The sequence below is a fragment of the Colletotrichum aenigma genome (assembly GCF_013390185.1).
Source record: "Colletotrichum aenigma strain Cg56 chromosome Unknown KSG_Cg56_contig04, whole genome shotgun sequence".
Lineage (NCBI taxonomy): Eukaryota > Fungi > Ascomycota > Sordariomycetes > Glomerellales > Glomerellaceae > Colletotrichum > Colletotrichum aenigma.
Window position 1 is genome coordinate 187,937 of NW_023500910.1, and position 20,740 is coordinate 208,676.

Below are 20,740 nucleotides of genomic sequence, written 5' to 3' on the forward strand. Positions count from 1 at the left end.
GCGGGAGCATGACCGGCCGGCCGGTAGGATAAGTGGCCTGAGTCGAGGTGGTCAGCAGTAAGGCGAGAGAGCTAGCTGCATGCGAGTGGCGGCGCAATTTCCGTCATATTCAATCCTGGGAAGGTCCTACATTCAGTGGGGAAGAAGCTAGGAGGCGTTGGGAATGGGATGTGGGCGGTGGACCACAGGCTTTGGTGATTCTAGCGTGGAGTCGAGGTCACGTAACGGGTACAGCAAGCGAAATGCTGTTTGAGGCAATTGCCTAGCTAGGCGTTTGGTAGCTCGCTGGCTTTCTGATACTGTCGTTTGTGCGGATAGCTTTTCTGTCATGACAATCAAAAATTCCTTGATTTCAAGCCCATGCAGCGGGTCTCGCGCGTCAACTCCCCCAGATAGATGCCCGGTATCTCGGCGACATACCGGGATTCACGGTTCCAAATCTGTGCAAGGACTAGATTCAGATCAACTTGAATACCTTAAACAGAAACTGCGGTGCTTGCCAGGAGACGTCCCGGCAGGTAAGTCAATCGTGTCAGGGTGGATGGAGCCTTGAGCCCTGACGCGATGAACCCTTGGAAACGGTCAGACCCCACCGCTGCCACCACGTTTTCCGGTGAGATCCAATGTTGGGATGCTCGAGACTTGGCTGCTGGTCCTTGTTGGCTTGATCCTGGCTCTGAAGGCAACGCCCTTGTAGCAGGAGCGTCCCATCAGGCCTGGGAACAAGTTCAACCTCGCCCGCACCTCTCACAACCAGGGCCTGACGAGCAGGCCATAAAACCCACCGCTCTGATGGAGTTCCTTCTGCCATGACCAACTGGAATAGGGTCGAGTGGGGTCGAGTTTTCGACGCTGACGGTAGGGCGGAAGAAAGCCTCTGCTTCGAAAGGATTGGATCAGCACAGCGGCCTCCGGAATGGGGAACTGACGGGGCCACTCGATGTCCCAAAAAGATACATACCCGTGGCAATCGAAGGTACTCAGAGCATGTCTTGTTCCATTTCCACGGCGCCCAGTGAGGACCTCTGGATTGGGTTAGATGATTGGTTGTCGGCATGCACTCCGTGACCCTGTCTCGGAAACACCTTCTTGCCCATCCTGCCATGTAATCTTAGTCTTGAGCCGCCATATGACATCCCAAGAAACGGTTGCACAATGCGTCCGTCAAATGTGTGTCTTCTGGCAGAACATCACCTAAACGCAATCGAGGCCTGGTCAGCCGTTTCGTACCCAACCCTCCTTGGACTCGTTGGGCTACCGAAGTCTTAATGTTACGGACTCTTCCAGGTCCGACTTCTAAAAAAGCCTTTTCTATCAATACCCCAAAGTTGCAATGGTCGGGGAGCGGGAAACACGACATTAAGAGACCATCAATGGGCAGAGTATATGTGGCCCTAAACAGGGCGTTTTGATATCGGCGATTCACGTTGAAGTTCCATGTTGGTTTCGCTGTGAGAGGCTAGTGTCAAGAGCTGATGAACGAGGTGCCTAGCTTCGGTGCCTTGGTCGAAAAGCAGACCATATCCTTGTACTGATGTCTTTCCATTGCCAACTTGATCTAATACAGCAGCCTATCTGATTTGGATGCCAACAACAGAATTGATGACCCCTGTGAGCCTGGTACAGTTCCATGCACAGCTTGGTCGTGTGAGAGAAGTAAATCATCTAACCGGGTAGCCTGAGTCCATTCATCCGGCTTCCGAAGCTGCTACAGCATATTGCGTCAAGTTCTTATCGCACTGTATCATCCTTTCCTGCCAATGAATAGGATTCGAGACCGATGCTTTCTGGATGGAATCAAGGAACGGTATCCGATCCTATGTAGGAATTCGCTACGAAGTGACAGGGCTCAGTGTATTCTTACATAGCCCATCACTGAGGGACCCGAAAACGTTGCAAGCCTGCTTCGTAGGCATTTGACACATTTGCATAAGCTCAACTTCGGGACGAATCCCAGTAAGGAATGTCTCGAGCGTCGTAGAGGCGCAGCTTTGATATCCAGTCACCATGCACGCATCACTCCCACTCTGCAGTCCCAGAACGTCCAGCCAACGTTACGCCAATACTGTTTAAGAAATCGACCAGTCAGGTCTTAGACTTGCTTTTTGAGCCCTCGGCGCCCCTCTCGCAGCGGTCCCCTATGCTTCACTGCATTTTTACTCTGCCCAGGGGGACTGGGGACTTGGTGGGAGCCCGCCAGCGCAGTCCCGTTTCGATCACGGACGCGGTCGGATACCCGTCACGGTCATCTCACACAGGAAAGGGTAACTAACGTGATTCAGCAAGTCATCTCCATTCTCTCCGTCTCGAAAAGGAATCATATGTACACGCCAGCTCTGGCCAGCCCATCCCCACCTCAACACCACCTTTTCCACGCCTCTCGCCGTTTAAGACTTGTTTTGCGGCACAACAGCAAAGGTAGGACGCACAAATCTGTAGCATACCCCCATTAGCATCTTCTCGTATTCCCGTAGACCTCTGAAGGGCTTTGCTGAGGGATGGACAAACCTGTCGTTGTGGTAGACCTTGGTGTTCTCGCCGAGCAGCTCCTTCTCTCTCGCCTGGTCGGCGTAATACCTGCGGACCTGGTCGCGGTCCTCCTCAGCCTGGAGGAGCGGGATGAGGTGGATGCGCGCCCACATCTTTTCTCTTGCGAGCTCGCTGTTGCGCATATGTCGTCAGCATTTCCCATGTTTTGCCGACTTTGAGCATGCTATTTTCTGTTGTCGAACGGTGTCCCACAACTCGTGAAACAGAGTGTCGACATCTCTCAATAGCTGGGGTAGGCCCATCCTTGGGCCTTCAATGGGGTAACAGGTGTCGCAACGTACTTGGCTTCCCGGATACCCTTGATCAGGTGGTACCATCCGTATCCCATCACGAGTCCCATACCGAGCAACATGGTGCCGGGGCGGAAGCCACGGGAGGGCAGGTTGCGCTATTCGGAGACAAGCAGTCAGCGTACAGTCCTCAGCGTGTCCTCGATTCTCCCTCGATGCCGCTTCAAATGCCTCCGTTCCTGACTCCAAGCCCGCGACTCCGTACAACGCTCCCCAATCCTGACGATATGGCTCCCGCGGCGAACAGCCCTTCAAGTTCCTCCTCTTGCCAGTCCGATACCGTCCCATCGCATCCGCTGTCCCAATCGCGATCCCCCTCTTCCGGCTATCCCATCGTAGCATAGCACCACCTGCCTCCTCGCAGCAATCCCACTCACCTTGTACTGCACGGCCTGGTAGCCGCCAACAGGGGGCATGTCCTGAGGCATCCTTCAATCAATCCTACCGACCCTTCGCGGTCGGCTGCGCTCAATCGATAAGTGTGTGGTTGAGGTGGGTTGTGGGTTTCGCGGGGGAGTCGTCGTCCCTCGTTCAATTGTCCCTTCGAGCGTGTGGGAGTCAATTGGCCGGCTTCGTTTCGGCTCGTTCGAGAGGCTTGCGATGTACACCGGTGTCGGTCCGTCTGGGGGTGGTGGGCTGCGTTGGTTGACGTCGGTCGAGCTCGAGATTCTGGGTCAAGCTTTGGCCTGGCTGAGGGTGCCTGAGGTGATTGTTTTCGGGTCGATTGTGATTCGCTCGATTGGCCGGGATTATGTAAGGTCGTCGGTGATGCCCCACCAGATGGTGTACACCGAAGCTCACCACGCGTTGACCGAGGTGACTGCCCCTCAACAATGAAGCGCCTCTCATTGTGGTTTTCACTTGACCGACTAGAGAACACGGGAGAATGCATTTCAGTTTTGCTGAATTTTGAACTACCTTAGGCCGTGATGCAGATACCGCCCGCTGCCGACTGTGCATCTGGTCGTCTACTTGAAATCCCAAATCCACACTATAACCATATATCCCCCTACAGATATTTGCACGTCTCAACTCCTTGCCATGCATCGCCAATGGAAAAAGAGGCAGGGTATAAACCGAATGAACCATAGCCAACCGACTTTTCCACCTCTGCGAGGATTCTCCAGTTGCCGCGTTGTCTTATATGCATCTCATCGATAAAAATTTGGAACAGAACTCGCTAATCTTCCCCAGCCGCCAATAACTCGGCTTCCAAGTCCGCCTCGAGATCGTCCTCGTCAAAGTCAGCACCATTGTCCAGGTTCACTCCTCCGTCCGGCACGAGGGAAACATCCTCCTCGTCGCCTGTAACCTGCGGTGTCGGCAGACTGCTAGATTCGTTGTCGTCTGCATTTGGCGTCCTCACCGAGCTCAGCTTCGAAGCGCCCCGGCTCTTGGCCACTCGCTGCTTCTTGGAGAGTGCACTGCCGCCTTCATCTGACGCGTTGTCATCGTCTACGGCCTTTCTCTTCGTGCCACCGGCTGAATTGCTCGACTGCTGAGACGAGGGTAGTTCATCGCCAGACTCCGTGTCTCCGCTACGGCTCTCCGTGTCGGCATCCGAGCTGTCGTCGTCACTGCCCAAGAATTCCTTCATCTCATCATCGACACCTTCCCAGTCAAAAGTTTTGAGACCGTCTATTGGGCTGAGCTGGCCATCCTCGAATTCAGGCAGCAGGTTCTCCTCGCCTCCATCCTGCCCAGCATCGCCCTCGTCTTCGTCTGATGCATCGTCGTCTTCTTCAAGGATGCGCTGCTCCCCGGTCTCGTCAATGATGGTGAGGTGCGGTTTTGATTGATCGTCACCATCCACGTCAGATACCATATCGGCGTCGGTCGCTCCTGGGGCGGCAATGTGCCTTCGGTCTGCAGGATGGACTTCGACAAGGTACGGTGTCTCGTCAAGGCGATGCCATTGGCTCAAGCAATCAGACAGCCAGTTTTGGCTCACGATTTTGATGCTTGAAATCCTCGCTGCCTGGCGTACCTTTTGTGTGCGTGGCCGTGATGTTGAGATGACTAGATGCGTTACCTTGGGCGACACCTTGGTCTGAATTTGGGCACCAAAGCTCATGGCTTGAATTCCAATTTCGGACTGCAGGACATCAACACCGAGAGGAACCAGACCAGACAACACAATCGTGGTGCCTTCGAGCGTTGACGCCTTCATCGTGTCCAGGACATATCCCACATCGGGAACAGCGGCAAGATCGACGGTCTCCTCGCCCTTCTTCTTAGGAGGGGTTGACTGCCGAGGCGCGGCTGCACGCTTCTCGTCGTACTCCTTGTAGAACCTCTCATGGAGACGAGTGAGGTGTTGTTGTAGGTAAATCAGCTCCGCGTCGTCGTCGCGGAGGACCTGTGATCGGTGTTGCACTATCATAATGTGCTCACCATCTTCAGTCTCCTGTGTCGCCTTCTCCTTCTCTTCGCTTTCCTTATCCAGCTGCTCTTGCATGTGGAGTAGAGGACGGTCCTTGATCTGCTGCTCCAAAGACTTTTCCTGCTGCTCCGTTTGCGCGGCTTGCAAGGCCTTATCCTCCCCGCTGCTCATGCTGACCAACTCGTCGATGGCCGAAACTTTGCCGTTCGTCTTTACCTCGGGTGCGGGAGCGATTGGGACGGGCTTGACTTCGGGGTCGGCAGGCGCGGGGAGAATGTCTTGACGCTTGGGCAAAAAGCTCGAGTTGATGTCGCCGATGCCCCTGAAAAAGTCGTAGGGAACGACCTTGATCAGGTTTGGTCTGTTACGGGGCCACACATCGGCTCTGTCGTCGATGATGACCACCATATTGGTGTTAACTGGGAACAGGCGCTGGAGACTTTTCGAGATCATGCTTCCGTTCTCGTCACGGCTGATTACCCGGTTGCCGAATAGTTTCCTATCAGGGTCGACGATCTGGGCGATGTTCATCGCATAGGCACGAGTTCCCATGGTGTACACATGAAGTTCGTACAGTTCTGATATCTTCTCGAGGAACTCCTTCAACCCAGGTCGCATCTTGATATAGTACCAGCAGCCTGATGTGACCACGCCTCTGGGCCCCTCGTCATTCAGTTGAAATTTCTTGACATCCTTGACGGCGTTGTAGTTGGGATTTGTCGGGTCCTCCATCCATTCGCCGACGGTAGGTTCGATGCAGGCGTGGATGATGGTCTGGTCGAGATCCACGACGAGGCTGAGCTTGCGTTGGCGGAGCAGGCGCTTCTGGGTATCGTGCTCGGCGCGCGCAGCGAGGTCGCCGCTGACCATGAGGCCCGTCTGGTCGTGTGTCATATTGATGGTGGCGCGCTGGGTATCGCGCTGGTCGCTGGCCCAGTTGACCTCGGTCATGTCCTTGCCGCAAATGGCGCAGAGACCCTGGAACTGGATCTCGTGAGAACAGGCCTCCTCGACAACCATGCATGGCGCGTCGCGTGTGAAGGTCATGCCCTCCTTGAGGCGCCATTCCTTGATGGTGCCCTCGGCAGGACTGTCCCAGCCGACAACTGTTGTCTCCTCCTCCTGCCATGTGTTGCCGGCGATGGAGTCGCCGACCTCGCGCATCCACTTGAAGGAATATTCAAGGACGCTCTCTTGTTTTGCGACAGCGTCGCCGGGTTTCTTGAGAATTTTTGTAATGGTAATCGGGTAGCGCAAGCGCGCGCCGAGAGATAGTAGCTTACCCATGGCGATGGGTTACTAACCGGGAGGACTAGTTAAAAGTCTGTTGCGAAGAAAAGGTAAAAGTCAGCTCTGTTGGTGGTATAAGACGCGTGCACGGGTTGAGGACGCGGGTCGAGGGTAGGTGGGTGTCAGTCTGAAGGGAGCGACGATGGGATAGTTTGCAATTCAATGACGACGGCAGAGGCGGGACTCAAAAGCAAAGTGCAACTACTAACCTAAAGGGACTCCCCCGGTCGCGGTCAAAGAAGGTGCCGGTGATGTCTCCAATCCCATGGCCCCTAAGCTATGCGCGTCGAGTGGAAGAAACGCAACAGGCGAAACAGCTCTGGAGCGTTGCGCGACAGTGCGCGGTTGAGGGGAGCGGTGATGTTCGAGTTGACTTGTTCTGAATATGGGAGACAGAGATGGCAGATGAATAGGCGCGGGAGTTCGGGACGAGTTGGAGAACCCAACCGGGTCGAGGTCTGAACTCTGGGTGTCTTGTGGCCGGCGCAATTGACTTTGGCGACGGATGACGCAATTGGACGAAAATGTGTGTTTGCACAACGACAGGTGCTGCTGTCGCGAATAATTGAGCGGATGGTTGATTGCTTTGGCTCGTGTATTTCCGAGTCGGGCGTTTGCTTCTTGTCGAAGGTGTTGTGTCGTTGGATGGTGGAAGAGTTGGAGCTTCGGATTTCTGGTGGTGGAGGCGTCTGGACCTGGACGGATTGTGGATGCAGGTAAGGTACCTCACGCTACCTTAGGTAGATGGCGGAGGACAGGTGGGTCTGCCTTGCTGGAGCGTGCTGCTGCGTGACGCAGGCTGCAAACGGAAAGGGTAGTAGGTAAGGCAAGGCAAGGTGAGGTCCGGTAAGGAAGGGCCAACCGGCGAGTCCAGGCGTTGCGGAGTGGGGTCGGGTGTCGCGGTTAGAGCACGGACCAGGAGAAGCGGAGATCCGGAGGCTGATTGTTCCGGGTAAAGCTCAGACCGGTATGCGCCCCGTCGGAGGTAAGGGGCACAGCTGGAGCTTCAACGAGTGCCGAGGGGCTCCCTACCTTAGGTTACCTAGGTTAGGTGCACCTTGGGAAGCTTAGGTCTAAGGTAGGCAAGGCACACGGTACCGTGACACCGACTGAGCAGTTGACCTGAATGAAGGTTCTCGTTTCCTTTTCTACCCCGGCGTCTTCGGTGATCGGGCTCCGATGAGTTGCCAAAGTGAGAACACGAAAGGGATATGTATCGTAAGAGCTGCAAGTGGTTGACGGTATTGCAAAAGCGACTCAATGGTTGATGAGCCGAGCTGGTGTCGGAGAAAGTAGATGCTCTGGCTTTTTGTACGGTGTCCAGCTTGACTGGTTGTCGTGGTGGTGAGCTGTGGTGTGATGGATGGGCGACGGGCAGTGGTGTTGGTGATGGTGGATAAGACACACACAAGAGAGAGGTACCGGTACCGGTACAAACGAGGCAGGGTACACGTCGCGTGGCGGCAAAGCAGCGTCACTCAGGCCAAGGGAAGAACCAGGAAAGCACCTAGAGGGAAAAGGGCAACCACTATCAGCCGTGCCACCCCCTTCTGAAAGAGTGGGATGCTCTGGCCTATTTGTACCTGCCGTAGCACCCCGCCGCCTGTCGAGCTGATGGCACCAGCCGCCACCAAGTGGTCGACTGGTGATCCCTGCCAATTCCTCCTCCACACCCTTCCCTTGACTAGGTTGCCTGAAGCTGAGAACTCTTCCCGCTGCTCACTGCTGCGCAGCTGCAGGAGCACAACCATTGCCGCCGTCATCATGTAACGGCACCCATCGTGGATCACGTGCACTTTCTCACACCCATCAAAGACCCAGCTCTTGGAAGCTGTCAAGACCTGCCTGCATCTTCTCTTTATCATCATGACAATGAACACTTGCTTTCCATCGAGATCAAGGGCACCATCCGCTGCCATGAGAGCTTCAAAGAGGACTCCTCCTCATCTGCCCATCCACCACATCCGGGGCCAAGCTCAGTCAGCTGTGGTACCTGGCTGAGCCCAACACCACCTGCATCCATGACTCTTCTTCCATGGGTGGTGGTGGCGTGAACTTGCCCTCTCACATGAGCAGCCTTCCCTCCCCACCATCTCCTGATCTCGTCAACAGTCAAGAAGCATCCCACTGCCCCAGATCCTCTCGGACACTCCCACACTTTGATGGCTTATGTGTTGGCCTATCGAGATCTCGGCTCCGATCCCCACAGCCCCGGATTGCTGCATCCATGTGGCGTGAGAGACGAGCAACAAGAATTATTTCGCTGACATATCGTGACTTTTCCTGGGCAATTAATCAGAGACTATTCTTCAACTCATAACTACCTATATAGAGGGTGTCCAAGGCCAAATCATGTCCAGATGGCCTGGAGGATGCCGACAGATTAACGTCTCCAACGTGTATCCCAAAATCTACGTCTACGTGGCCAATAAATGCCAAATAAAGGCGTGTAATTGCATGCAGGGCCTCGCATCAAGTCAAGAATATTACTTCAACACACATTGAACATGTTGAGCAAAAGATGTCGGTTTCATCTTGCAGTCGACATGGGGTTTGCTCCACAACATCATCAAGGCCATACATCAAGGTCATGTGTAGCCTCGAGATCTTCCACATGGAGAATATCATCAAACGGGTTTAAAACAGTAAAGTCATGATCGAGTATTAATGTACTCTCTATCCATGAGTGTCAGTGCCATGCAGTGTCCCCAGTGCCTCTTCATCACACCATCACCAAAGAAACAACCAGTCCTCAGTCCTGACCCCCCCAGACGCCAAACCAGAAAAAAAGCAACCAATCCCCCTGATTGTCTAGGCCTAAACGCCAAACTTGTCCTGACCTTGGTCGTCATGATCAACCCGTGAATACTCACCAGAAATACTCCCACTCCCACTCGCCATCGCCGAATTTGCTGGGAGAAGCTGGCGGGGTAGCGTCCAGCAAGGCCTCCCTCAAAGCACCGTGGTCGACTTCCTAAGCAACCGGCTGCACCGAGGGGGACTTGAGGGCCCGGGTTCCCAGCGGCTTCGAGTCCGACGCCCCGGGGAGCGCTCCCATGTCTGACAGCTTCTTTGTAGTCATGTCGGGGTCCGGCTCATCTTTTCCTATGAACGTCCAACTCTCTTCAGCTGACTCCTCGTCATCGTCGGGCTCGACGTGGGCGTTCTTGCCAGCCTTGCGCTTGATCAGGCTCTTCGCGTACTCCATATCTCGGTAGATGCACTGAATAGCAGTTTCCACACCGTTTTCCTGGTTGTTTGTCAGCATCAAGATGGCCACATCTGGCTGCGAGCTCACTTACACTGCGGATCTGCTCGCCAAGCACACGAGCCTTCACAATCATACGGTCGTTGTGTGTCGCCTCCCACAATGCACGAGCAAAAGAGATGGCACCCCATTTCTTCAAGCAAATGCCGACGCCGATGTCCTCCACTCTACTGCCGAAGAAGAACTGGTCGCCAAAGAAGGGTCGGATGATCGTGGGAATGCCGGCCCGCAAGCTGGCACCGGTGGTGCCAGAACCACCGTGGTGGGCGGCCGCATCAATCTGGGAGAACAGCCAGTCGTGGGGTGCACTCTTGATGACATGTATCTCCGGCGGCATGACCGGCTCTTCCTTCACCGGACCAGTATCGTCGCCTTGCTTGATGCGATCCGACCAGCCCTTGGACAAAATGCAGCGGACATCCGCCTTGAGCACAGCATCAATCACCTCCTGCGTCATCTTTGCCGTGTCGTTCACAATTATGGAACCGAAACCGACGTAGACAAGCTTCTTCTCGTCCGCCCGTGCCTTGGCAATGAAGTCGGTGAGCTCCTGAGGCGGCTTCCAATCTGATCCCTCGTCCAAAAACCAATAGCCAGTGACGCGGATCCAGTCTGAAAAGTCCAGAGGCGGTGCTACCACATACTCGGAGAAGTTGTAGAGGAAAGGCACCTTGTTAGGCTGCATCTTCTCCAGGTTGGTGTTGGGCAACTTCAACGTGTTGTTGCGCCATCGGTTGACTTGATGAGCCGTTGCCTTCCAGAAAATGTTGTCAAACATGACATAAGTCATGTAGTTGTACGCACCACCCATCTTGTATTCTGGCATGACGAATGCGTGAGGGTAGGCTCTGGTTCGGGTCCACGGCATGGTGAAGGCGCGGAAGTAGGGAACGGACAGCTTCTCAGCGATGTGAATGCCGGCCATGGCGCTGGGGCTCTCAATGAGAAGGTCGGATCCTTGGCAAGCCTCCCACGCTGACACCAGCAACTCATCTAGCCAGCCTCTGAACATGGAGTTTGCCTCTCTCAAAAAGGCCCAGGTGAAGGTACCGTTCTCAATGCAAAGCCTCATCAACTCACCCGGGTCGCCGTCGACCTTGGCAAACTCGATGCCGTGACTCTCGATCCAGCCCTGAAATTCGGCATGCGTTGCAATGCGAGGCTTGTGGCCCTCCGCGAGAAGACCCTTGCACAGCGCGATGTAAGGCTGCACATCGCCTCTGGAACCGATAGTCAAGCAAGTGATCTTGAGCGCGTGGGGAGGCTTGAAGTTGAGGAAAGACGCCTTAGGATCGTCGAAGAGAATCGTTGGGGCGTCGCTGATGTTGGAGCTCTGCTTTGGCATCCGCAATTCGTGGTCATTATACTCCTCGACTTGACGGGCCTCCTTCAGGGCGTCGCGCTCGGCCATAGCGTTCTCTTCGTCTTCTTTCTCATCCAAGTCCAAATCTCCCGTCTCTCGCAGATAACGAGTGGTCTCCAGGCTCTGCAGCAGTGTGACGGCGCAATCGTCTCTGATCTCGGCTTGGCCAAATTCGAAGAAGACTTCCTCATGGCCGCGAATGACAACGACCAAGCCCGAGTAGCCAAATCTGAAGCCCTTCTCCTTGTCAACATTCTCAATGTCCTTGAGCGGCAGAATAAGCTTTGTCCGCGTTCCAGGCAGCAGGCTCCTGAAGCAAAAGGACTTGTCGCTAATGTAGATCTTGCCATAGAGTGGCAGGACCCGCAAGATGTAGCCAAAGTACGTGGCTTGCAGCTTCTCCGTCTCAGGCAGGGCGAAGTGGGCACGGAAGCGATCCATGGATGTCTGGATCTTGCCCTCCGCATCCTCGTACAGATCCTCGTCATCTGTCTTGATTTCAGGGGGAGCATCGTAATGCTTCCGGCCACCTCGCCACATTCCAGACACCTTCTCCACGTAACCCATAGACTCCGTCGCGAGCATCGAGCCTAGCTTACCGCTAGTGCTATTCAGGTACTGGGCGAAGGCCCCAACTCGCTGCAGGGGAAAGGCGCCCATCTTCGTAATGCTTTGCAAAGTCGGAGTTGCCGGCGGCTTGTCGCCATCTTGGATAGACCCGGTCGTCGCAGCATGCTGACCGCTGTAGGCCGCCAAGGCAGGGGGGCTCTTGTGTTCGCGACGCTGCTGCTTGTCGAGCTCGGTGCGAGAAGCTGAGGCTGAACGGCGCATTGTGGGGTTCTGGAAGACATCGCTACCGCGCAGGATCTGGCTTGCGGAAGGGTCCTCGTTGGATGATGCGACCATGCCGGAAAAGCTGGGATCCTCCATCGATGACTGTACATAAGAGTCCGTGGAGCCTTGCTTGTGCGGTGCTCGGCGGTTCTCGTCCAGACGGTTTCGGCTCATGGACCGTCGGTTGCCGCTGAAGCTCCTGCGAGGAGAGGAATCCCGAATGATGGTCGACAAGTCCAAGCTACTGCGCCGGAAGCCCCTGAATGCGTCGAAGCTGGTCCGCGAAGCATCCATACTGGCCCGCGGGCTGAGAGCAGAAGGGCTGTGAGTCGACAAGGGCGAGAGGGTTGCCCTGACAGCTTCGGGGAGCTTGGTCGTCTTGAGCTTGGGCGGGGCAATGGCTCTTCTGATACCACTCATAGAGCTGCGGGCAGATGGCGCCGGCAATTGCCTATCCTCCTCCTGCCGGGCCTTTAGTCGCGCCGCATCCTTTGCGTTGGAGGAGGCGTCTTCGATGAGGATCTTGAGGACGCTGATAGCGTCCTTGCCGAAGCTGAAGAAGGAGAAGAAGTACTCGTCGATGGCGTACGTCTCGTCGTTGTCAATGACGCGGATCTTGCACGTATCGGCGAACTCGAGCATCTGCGTATCTTCAATATCGATGACATTCTCGATGGGCAGCGAAATCTTGACGCTGTCGCCCTCGTTGTGCGAACGGAAGATGACCCTCTGGAGACTCTTGACCCATTCCTTTGCGCTCGGCGCGCTGTCGGCTCTGAAGTAGTAGGTCCGGTGGTGGGTAACCACAGTGAAGTTCAAGCCGTCCTTCTTGTCCGTCACACTAGCGGAGATACCGTACCGAAGATCAATCTGGCCATGGGGGAAGTAGAGGTTGGAAGGATCCTTGTAATATGCGAGAACGTCGCCCTTGAGACGGAACCAGTACCGATTGTACTTGGGGTTGCGCTTGCCGCTCTTGGATAAATAGCCCGATTTCACGACCTCATGCTGTTCGCATCGTTAGTCTTGACCGCTGAAAGCAGGGGGTTCAGGGTCAACAAACCGCTTTCTTGGGCAAGTAGGCGTAGAAACAAATATGCTTCGCCGTGATGTACATGTAGCCCTGGAGCAGTACGCTCTGGAGCAACCAGCAAGGATACTCTGCCAAGAATCAGCAAGGCGCGCAGCCGGCAAGACGACACGGAAAACCCACCTTCAATGACAGCCTCGGGATGGTCAAACTCGAAAATATCCTGGAGGCGACGGGCCAAAGCGGTGCCGCTGCTATCGGCAGAATCGCTGTATGTCAGTTGGTCGCTGGAGCGGCGCTCTACATCGAAGCTGGGTCTCATGGACATCTCGGCCTTGGCCTCAAGCATGCGGCTCATGACTGGGGCAAGTCGCGGACCATCCTCATCATCTCTTGTGTCGTCGGCCTGCTCCTGGGACGGCGAGGCTTCGGAACCGTCGCTGGCTTCTTCGGAAGGTGGCTCCAGCTTGGGCGACTCCTTCTTTGACTTGTGTCGCGGCAGCCGGGGAAGCGCCGGCAAGGATCGGAGCAGCTTGTGGCCGGAGATCTTGCGCTTGTGTTTCTCGCTCTTGCTGGAAGAGTCCTTTTTCAAGACGGTCGTCTTTGCGACGTCGGGCTCGTCGTTGCGCCGGCGCTGTTTGCGGTGGAGGAAGAGGCCGTGGTGCGGTCGGTCGTCGTTAACGCCGTCGGGTTGTGTGTGATGGCGTTCGTCGTCGTCGCCACTCTCTTCGTCGCTGGACTCGAAGCGGTCGTGGAAATCGACGCGGGAGCCGGCGGCGGCAATGAGGCCAAAGATGGACTGGTTCATGTTCATGAACATGGGCGGGCCTTGGGCAGGAATCAGGTCCTCCTCGCCGGCATCGTCGCCCTCCTTCAACCTTTCTGGCAGCTCCATGGTGGGTGTTTGCGGCTCGTGGCGCTTCTTCTGTAGCTTCTTGACGACCCGTTTCTTGACGTCCTCTTCAGCCCCGAAGCTGATGCTCTGGGCACCAGCTGGAACGGGCGGCGGCATGGCGACGGCTGAGTTTGCGCTTGGCTGGGGGAAAGGGCGCGTCGGTGGCACAAGGTAGGCCAGAAGATCGTCTGACGCCTCCTCCGGGTTGTCGATGGCGGAGGGCGGGAAAGACGGTCGGTCGGCGTCAATCAACGGCCAAGAGGTATCGCTGCGAAGGCGTCGCACAGCGGGGGGAGAGGGGAGATTGTTGGTTACAGCGGGGACATTCGGGCGGCGACGATAAGGTTCGAGCTCGGGGGAAGGTTGCAGATGAGACGGCGAGGCTAAGCAGTCGGGACAAGCTGCCTCGGATGGGAGGCGGCTGGGTACGGTGACAGTAGGGCGAGGTGAGGTAAGGTAGGCAAGGTTTGGTCGACAATCAAGGTCTCGGTGTGGATGGACAGAAGCGGAGCAGAGCAGAACAGATGTTGATACAAACAAACAGACAAGTTAAAAGGGTTGAGTAGCAGAGAGGCAAAAGGACAATTCAATTAAGATGGAGTTAAAGGCAGGGTAGGTTGAGTTGGCAGGTAAGGTAGGTAGGTAGATAGTAAAGTGGTAAGAGGAAGAAAGAAAGGTGTATGTGTGAGGGAGGTACCGTGGTAGATGGTTGATGGCTGATGACGGATGGGATCCGTGTCTGCCGGACTCTGGAACTATGGACTTTGGGGGTTGTAACTTGTCGTCTAGGCTACCAGCAGCAAGTAGCGAGGATCATGGATGCTGGGCTGGGGATGTGGATATGGATGCAAATGTGAATCAGAGTGGATGAGGACTTGCAGCTGTGAAGGCAGAAGAGTGAGAATACCCCAGGACTGAACAAGAACAAGAACACCTCAGCATGCAATGTAACCAGAAAAGCTGGAGATGAGGCGAATGGGAATGGCAGGAACTAGTGAGCACAGCACCCTCAGTGAGGTAAGGTATCCGTAGTGTAGGTGGGAAGAGAACAGGCCCAGGGAACAGTGGAAGGGGCGGCGCGTCAGACCCGTCTATCCACCTGCATCTGCTGTTGCATCTGCATCTGGTTCGTTCGTTCGCAAGTGCGCCTAAGGGGAAGAGGAAAAGACATGGGAAAGGGAAAAGCAAGTGGCTAACCTCACTTGTCTGAGGTACCTTTGGCCGGGAGCAGCTTATTTGCTGCTGGTGCAGGTGCAGGTGCAGATGCCTTAGTCCTGGACTAACTACACCCGTGAACATTTGACACTGGGCCAAAAGACTCACATCACTGTCTGTCACCGACTGCCACACCAGGCCCCCAAAAGTATGGATGGAAGGAACAAATGGAAGAAACAGATAAAGAGGCCCCTGTCAGGGGTCCAGTCATTTTTTCCCTTGGGTGGATTCATCTTCATCTTTCTCAGCTCTGATTGCATGAAGCTTGTGATGCCGCTACCCCCCCTGCTTACCTGAGGTCGCGTATGATTGGATTTAGGGATCCACTTGATCTGGAAGTGGTGGTCGCGTTCGGATTCCTCCTTCTGGATGGCAACTGCGAGGCAGCAACTGTCCTCAGGTTACCTGGAAGGTAGGTAGGTACTTCCTGCCTGCCTGCTTATTTTCTCTCTGTCTCATCTCGGAGGAAGGAAGGCAAGAATGGACCGATGGCACTGGGCCACAGGTGGCAGGCGCATGCTCTTGCTGCGGGGGTTCGTGGTCCCTGCACCTGCCCACTCTCCGAGTGTCCTGAGCTTCCCATTGGCCCGATAACAGAGCTCTTATCGATAAGCCACGCTCATGACGCCAAATGCGCCAACCGGGTCCCATCACAAGATGTCGCCCAGAAACACTTAGACATGCATGTGCCATGTGAGTGACCTGACGCCTTGCCGTTGCGTCCCGAGGTGCTTCACCAGGTAAGGTAGAAGGCAGTCCATGTCGTCCTCGACGCGCTGCTCTTCTCGATATCTCACCAAACGTCGTCCGTGGGCAACAAACACTTCCAAGTCTAACCAAACAACTCAACAGCGCCCACGGACGTCGGCCACGGACGTCCATCTTGGCGGGAGGGGACCACAAACCCAGAAAAAAACATGACATCAGCCCAGCGTCGCCGCAAGCAACCACTGTGCTGAACCAACTGTGCTTCGCCTGGGCCTCCTCTCAGATGCATCGCGGGGGAATCCCAGATCCGCCCCCATCCCCCGTCCCCTCTTTTGTTGGGCTGCCCCCAAACCTCAAGGGAAGAAAAACAAAGTGACCAACAGAGAAAAACAAACCCAACTGCTCGGGGTAACGAAATGTTCTCCCGTCGAACATGAGGGGAGACCCTGTGACACGCATCGCAACATCTCACTTACATGATGCCACTTGCTGCACTGAGCTGATTGGACGACTCGCGCGACGAATAAGCCTTTGATTACATGTGACATGGTCGCACTCGCCATCAGATGAGCCTCTGGCCAGAAGGTGACCTTTTTCAAGGGTCGGTGAGCACGACGCTTAAGTACTGCAGTCGTCGTGCTAGAGTAACCAACGCGACTTGAATTGCGGACTCGAAATTAAGCGAACACTTGCGAGCGCGCTACCGTCTCTCGGGGCAAGGAGCGGCGACAGCATCACCTGTCAGCCACGAGGAGATGTTGATGTGCACTCTCAACGCGCAAGCCGGTTGAAAGAGACCTAGCATCCGCCGGATCTCATCAGATCCCCTCCCCGAGATCCGGACCCGAACTGCCGGCATCTTCGCCGATTCCAACTGCGGGGGCGGGGCTAATAAAACCGCACCCTCATGAGGGAAATCATTCATGGATCCCCAAGCTTCACCTTCACGACTCCAGTGACGATATCTCGCAAACTCAATGTCTCTGAAATCACTTCTGTTTCTTTCCTTCACATCGGCTCTGCTTCTCCTATCCAAGTCCCAGAGGCTAGCCCCTATCCCCAAGGTTCGGCGCCCGAACCCGCCTTCAATGCTTGCTGTTTCTCCACTAAGCTCACACCATCCAAGGATCTTCCTCACAGTCTTCCCGCGCAGACGTATCAACATCGCACTGCGAGATCTGATCTCACAATGAGGTATTTCAGATCTCCTCACCACCCACGTGGCTTAGACACACATGCAACGCGGCTGACCTAAAGCATCTCAGCAAGGACCTTCCGTTCCGCGAGGATAACCTCCCCGCCAACCTGACCAGCGCAGCCTTCCCCCTGCCCGTGCCCAAGCTGGACCTCGACTTCCGCATCGTCGTCGACCTGAACCCGCTCATCGCCGTGGGCGTCGGCCCGTTCGGCAAGCGCAACTGGATCTCCTTCTCCGGCGGCGTCTTCACGGCCAAGTGGGGCACCGGCACCGTCGTCCCCGGCGGCCAGGACAGCCAGATCGTCGTCGCCGAGGACCTGAGCACCGCCGTCGAGACGTCGTACCTGCTGAAGACGGACGACGCTGAGCCTGCGTACATCACCGTCAAGACGACGGGCTGGCGCTACGGGCCGAGGGACGTCATGGAGAGGCTGTTCGACCCGGCCCGCGCCAACGACGTCAAGCCTGATGAGTACAGCTTCCGATTGAATGTGAAGATGGAGACGGGTGATGAGAGATACAAGAGCGTCGTGAACACGGCCATGTGGGTTGGCAGCGGTGCTAGGCTGGGAGCTACTGTCATTTATGATGCCTACAGGGTTGCGTGAGCCTGGGCGACACCTTGGACTTTGCACATAAGCCATTACTTCTTGTCCATATGCTTAAAACAACACCGCAAATAAGGACGAGGGGTAGTTGAAAAGCATGGAAGAGGAAGCCGGGGTTGTTAGGCCGAAGTTGTTGATACAGTGAATTTTGAGCTGCTAATATCACGATTTCAAATTGCCCAACTACCTGACTTGCGAAAATCGACGGAATCTCAGAGGACCAAACACGCTAAACCAGAGGGCGTATCCGAGATCTCTGTTCCACCGGCTCAGCTTATCATTAGGGAATGCGATTCCTTTGATTTGGTATTAATACAACTCGTTGCCTCCTCACCCACGCACGGAGGTTACCTAAGGCCTGGCTAAAGCACATGTACCGGCGCCGGGTGTGACTACAAGACTGTTTGGCGTAGGGCAATCCGGCCCATGAACCATTTAACTTGATCTCGTTTGCTCAGAAAGAGAATGGTTGATGGTGCGTTGTCTCCTCAAAAATTTCAGCACGTTGAAGCACTCTTCTACAATGTGCCAGGAGGGATGGGAGGTTGACATGAATAGCTGTTATCGTCACAAGAATCACCAAAGACGGATCAATGGATATGGAACTACTTATAATGCAGATGGACTTTGCCACAACATCCGATAGCTGGTCAACCATCTCAGTTTCTTCAAATGTCGAGTCTAACGTAGCAACCACACAAAGCTAGGGCTGGTTTTCCCTCTATATACCACTCGGATTCCATGATCCGCAGTCCAACAAGCAAGTGCAATGGGGTATACCCCGTAAAGCCAATATCGTCAGTCTTTTCTGACCGTTTCCTGCAAATCAAGATATCGGAATGCTTCCGTCACTCTAACGCCGTGTCAACATCCAATTCCCCTCCAACATAAATGTCAAACCATCCAGCTTCCTTCAGCGATCAAGCCGAGATCTAACCATACAGATGAACTAGACGACCTTGTATTCTTGCCCTGGCGAGACCGCTGCTTTGCATGCCAACATCGCCCCAAACGCTGAACGCATTGAGCCCTTGAACTGGAGCCTTAGCTCGAGAAGTCAAGCGAGAAGCTTTTCACCCTGAGTTTCGGTGACACCTCACATCCAGAGGCAGAGCTTGCCACTTGCCGTGCCCCCAGCCACCCAATCCATCGTCGGATGGAACTGCGCAACGGCGGGAACGGCAGAAATGCCATCGCCTCCCAGCTGGGCTAGCTGTTCTCCATTTGCCGCAAAGACGTCCACAAATCGATTCATATTTCCAATTGTGAATTTTTGAATGCCGTCCTTGGGACGCTTTTGCCACTGAGGCTTCAGGATTGTGACCCATCGTCCTGTCTGGTTGTTATGACGGACTTGGTGTGTAGGCTCCATTCCCTTCTTGTCCCACTTCTGCTTGTCCGCAAAGTCGTAAATCTTAATTGTGTCGTCATAGGAGGACGTCGCAATGTGGCCGCCGGAGCTCCAAGCTGCATGCGAGACCGACAACCTACTGTCGTGCTCGTAAAGCATTTGGGGATACCTCATGTCGCCTTTGCCCTTAATCTTGCGCATGTCCCAAATCTTCATCGTGCGGTCGAGTGAGGCTGTAGCCAGCAGGTGCGGCTCACGCGGGTTTAGAGAGAAACCGCCGATCTTGTTGTCTGAGAGGGAGAATATCTCCGCGTCCTTGGGCGTGCGGGTGTCAACTCTTCCAACGGCGCCTTGAAGCGTTGAGAAGTAGATGATATTCTCTTCCGTCAGGGGCACATCAATCCCCGAAAGGGGAACATCATCGTCTTTGCCACTAGGCTCCCAGACAGGCACACACATGTCCTTTTCCAGGTCAAGAACACGAATGGTTGAATCGTAGGACGAAGTGTAAACCTTTTGCTGGTCGAACGGCGAAACAATGATTGATGTTATGGTCCTGGTGTGAAGCTTGAAAGCCCCAATGGCGGGTTCGAACCAGCTGTCGTCGTCCTCATCCTCGTCGTTAGTCTCGGGTCCAGCCTGTGAGGCGTCGAAAACCCCCAGTGCTCCTTCCTTATCGCCAGCAAATATGAGGGGTTTGTCCTCGGTCGGGTGGAATGTCGAACTGTAGATTCTGAGAGGGCAGATCTTGATGTCTATGATCCGATTAGCTCAACAGCTTGTACTTGTGGAGATGATGACATACCGTTGGGAGCCCAGTTTTGGTAGAGTTCTAAGCCGCTCATCCTCTCGCGCAATTCCTTCAAGTCCTTATCGGAGGTGTTTTTGACATCCTCATCAGTAAAGGTAGGAACGCCAGGCTGTGCGCCGCGAGGAAGCAGGGCTCCCAACCCATCGAAGCCGTTGTTAAACTTCTTGCCCTCGACCGCGATGTCGCCCAGCTTAAGGTCTCCACTGACGCGGGTTCTCTTGGCCTTCTCCTTGGCTGCCTGGTCCTCTAGTTCAACCTCGTACTTGCGCTTGAGAGTCTCATTGTCTGCGTCGAGACCGGCGACTCGGGCGCTTCGTCGTACGGGGCCAGCTGGGGCTGCGGGGGCAGCTTCTCTCTTGACGGCGGGTCTTGGCTTGGGCGCTGCCTTTGGCTTCTCGGGCATCAACTTGCTCGAGGTTTTCGCAAGATCCTTCAAAATAGTCTGGTTATTGGCAATATTCTCCAACCTCTTGCGCTCGAAGGCGCTCATGGGCTTCTCCTCTGGCTCGTGCTTGAGCTTCTTGATCGGCATCGTGGCGGTTGTGGGTAGTAATGCTTCGGGACGATGCAATTATTCGCAACAGTAATCGTAAGCTGATTTTGCGGCAGGGGTGATGAATGAGCGAGAAATCGTGAGTTCGAATTGGACGATGAAGGCCAAGGGCATGTAAGAAAGTGAGTTATTGCAGACAGCGGAGGTGCTGAAGATTGCTATTGGAAAGAGTGAACTTCAGGAATTTGAAAAAAGGATATGGCTGTATGCAAATACGATTGAGAGGTCTCTGAGGAATTAAACACCAGTAGCGGGCGACTTGGTGAGAAGAAAAAGGTGGTTGCCACTGGCGCCTCCAAAGACGAGGGGATTCACGCCGGAAAGAGCGGCGCGTCGGGGCACTTTCTTTAATTGATTCGAACCGCGTCGCAGCGCGTCTGCTGCTGCAGGGAC

The 20,740-nt window shown here is 55.0% G+C and overlaps 5 protein-coding genes across 5 annotated transcripts; 1 reads left to right on the top strand and 4 right to left on the bottom strand.

The window, feature by feature from the left end:
* Positions 1–2,387: 2,387 nt before the first annotated feature.
* NDUFA13 (NADH dehydrogenase [ubiquinone] 1 alpha subcomplex subunit 13) lies at positions 2,388–3,268 on the bottom strand (the record flags this gene model as incomplete). The annotated part of the gene is made up of 4 exons (XM_037321155.1): positions 2,388–2,661; positions 2,832–2,938; positions 3,046–3,165; positions 3,218–3,268. The coding sequence occupies 4 exons, from the start codon at positions 3,266–3,268 to the stop codon at positions 2,388–2,390; spliced, it is 552 nt and encodes a 183-aa protein (XP_037180096.1).
* Positions 3,269–4,020: 752 nt separating this feature from the next.
* On the bottom strand, positions 4,021–6,510 carry fcp1 (RNA polymerase II subunit A C-terminal domain phosphatase; the record flags this gene model as incomplete). The annotated part of the gene is made up of 1 exon (XM_037321156.1): positions 4,021–6,510. One exon carries the CDS (start codon positions 6,508–6,510, stop codon positions 4,021–4,023), a length of 2,490 nt encoding a protein of 829 aa, XP_037180095.1.
* A 2,977-nt stretch (positions 6,511–9,487) lies between these two features.
* CGCA056_v005906 (Sterol 3-beta-glucosyltransferase) lies at positions 9,488–14,020 on the bottom strand (the record flags this gene model as incomplete). Its single annotated transcript, XM_037321157.1, has 4 exons — positions 9,488–9,763; positions 9,816–12,986; positions 13,042–13,139; positions 13,192–14,020. 4 exons carry the CDS (start codon positions 14,018–14,020, stop codon positions 9,488–9,490), a joined length of 4,374 nt encoding a protein of 1,457 aa, XP_037179391.1.
* Positions 14,021–17,015: 2,995 nt separating this feature from the next.
* CGCA056_v005907 (UPF0311 protein) lies at positions 17,016–17,632 on the top strand (the record flags this gene model as incomplete). Its single annotated transcript, XM_037321158.1, has 2 exons — positions 17,016–17,020; positions 17,092–17,632. The coding sequence occupies 2 exons, from the start codon at positions 17,016–17,018 to the stop codon at positions 17,630–17,632; spliced, it is 546 nt and encodes a 181-aa protein (XP_037180097.1).
* Positions 17,633–18,728: 1,096 nt separating this feature from the next.
* CGCA056_v005908 (DNA damage-binding protein cmr1) lies at positions 18,729–20,326 on the bottom strand (the record flags this gene model as incomplete). Its single annotated transcript, XM_037321159.1, has 2 exons — positions 18,729–19,738; positions 19,789–20,326. The coding sequence occupies 2 exons, from the start codon at positions 20,324–20,326 to the stop codon at positions 18,729–18,731; spliced, it is 1,548 nt and encodes a 515-aa protein (XP_037180103.1).
* Positions 20,327–20,740: the final 414 nt, after the last annotated feature.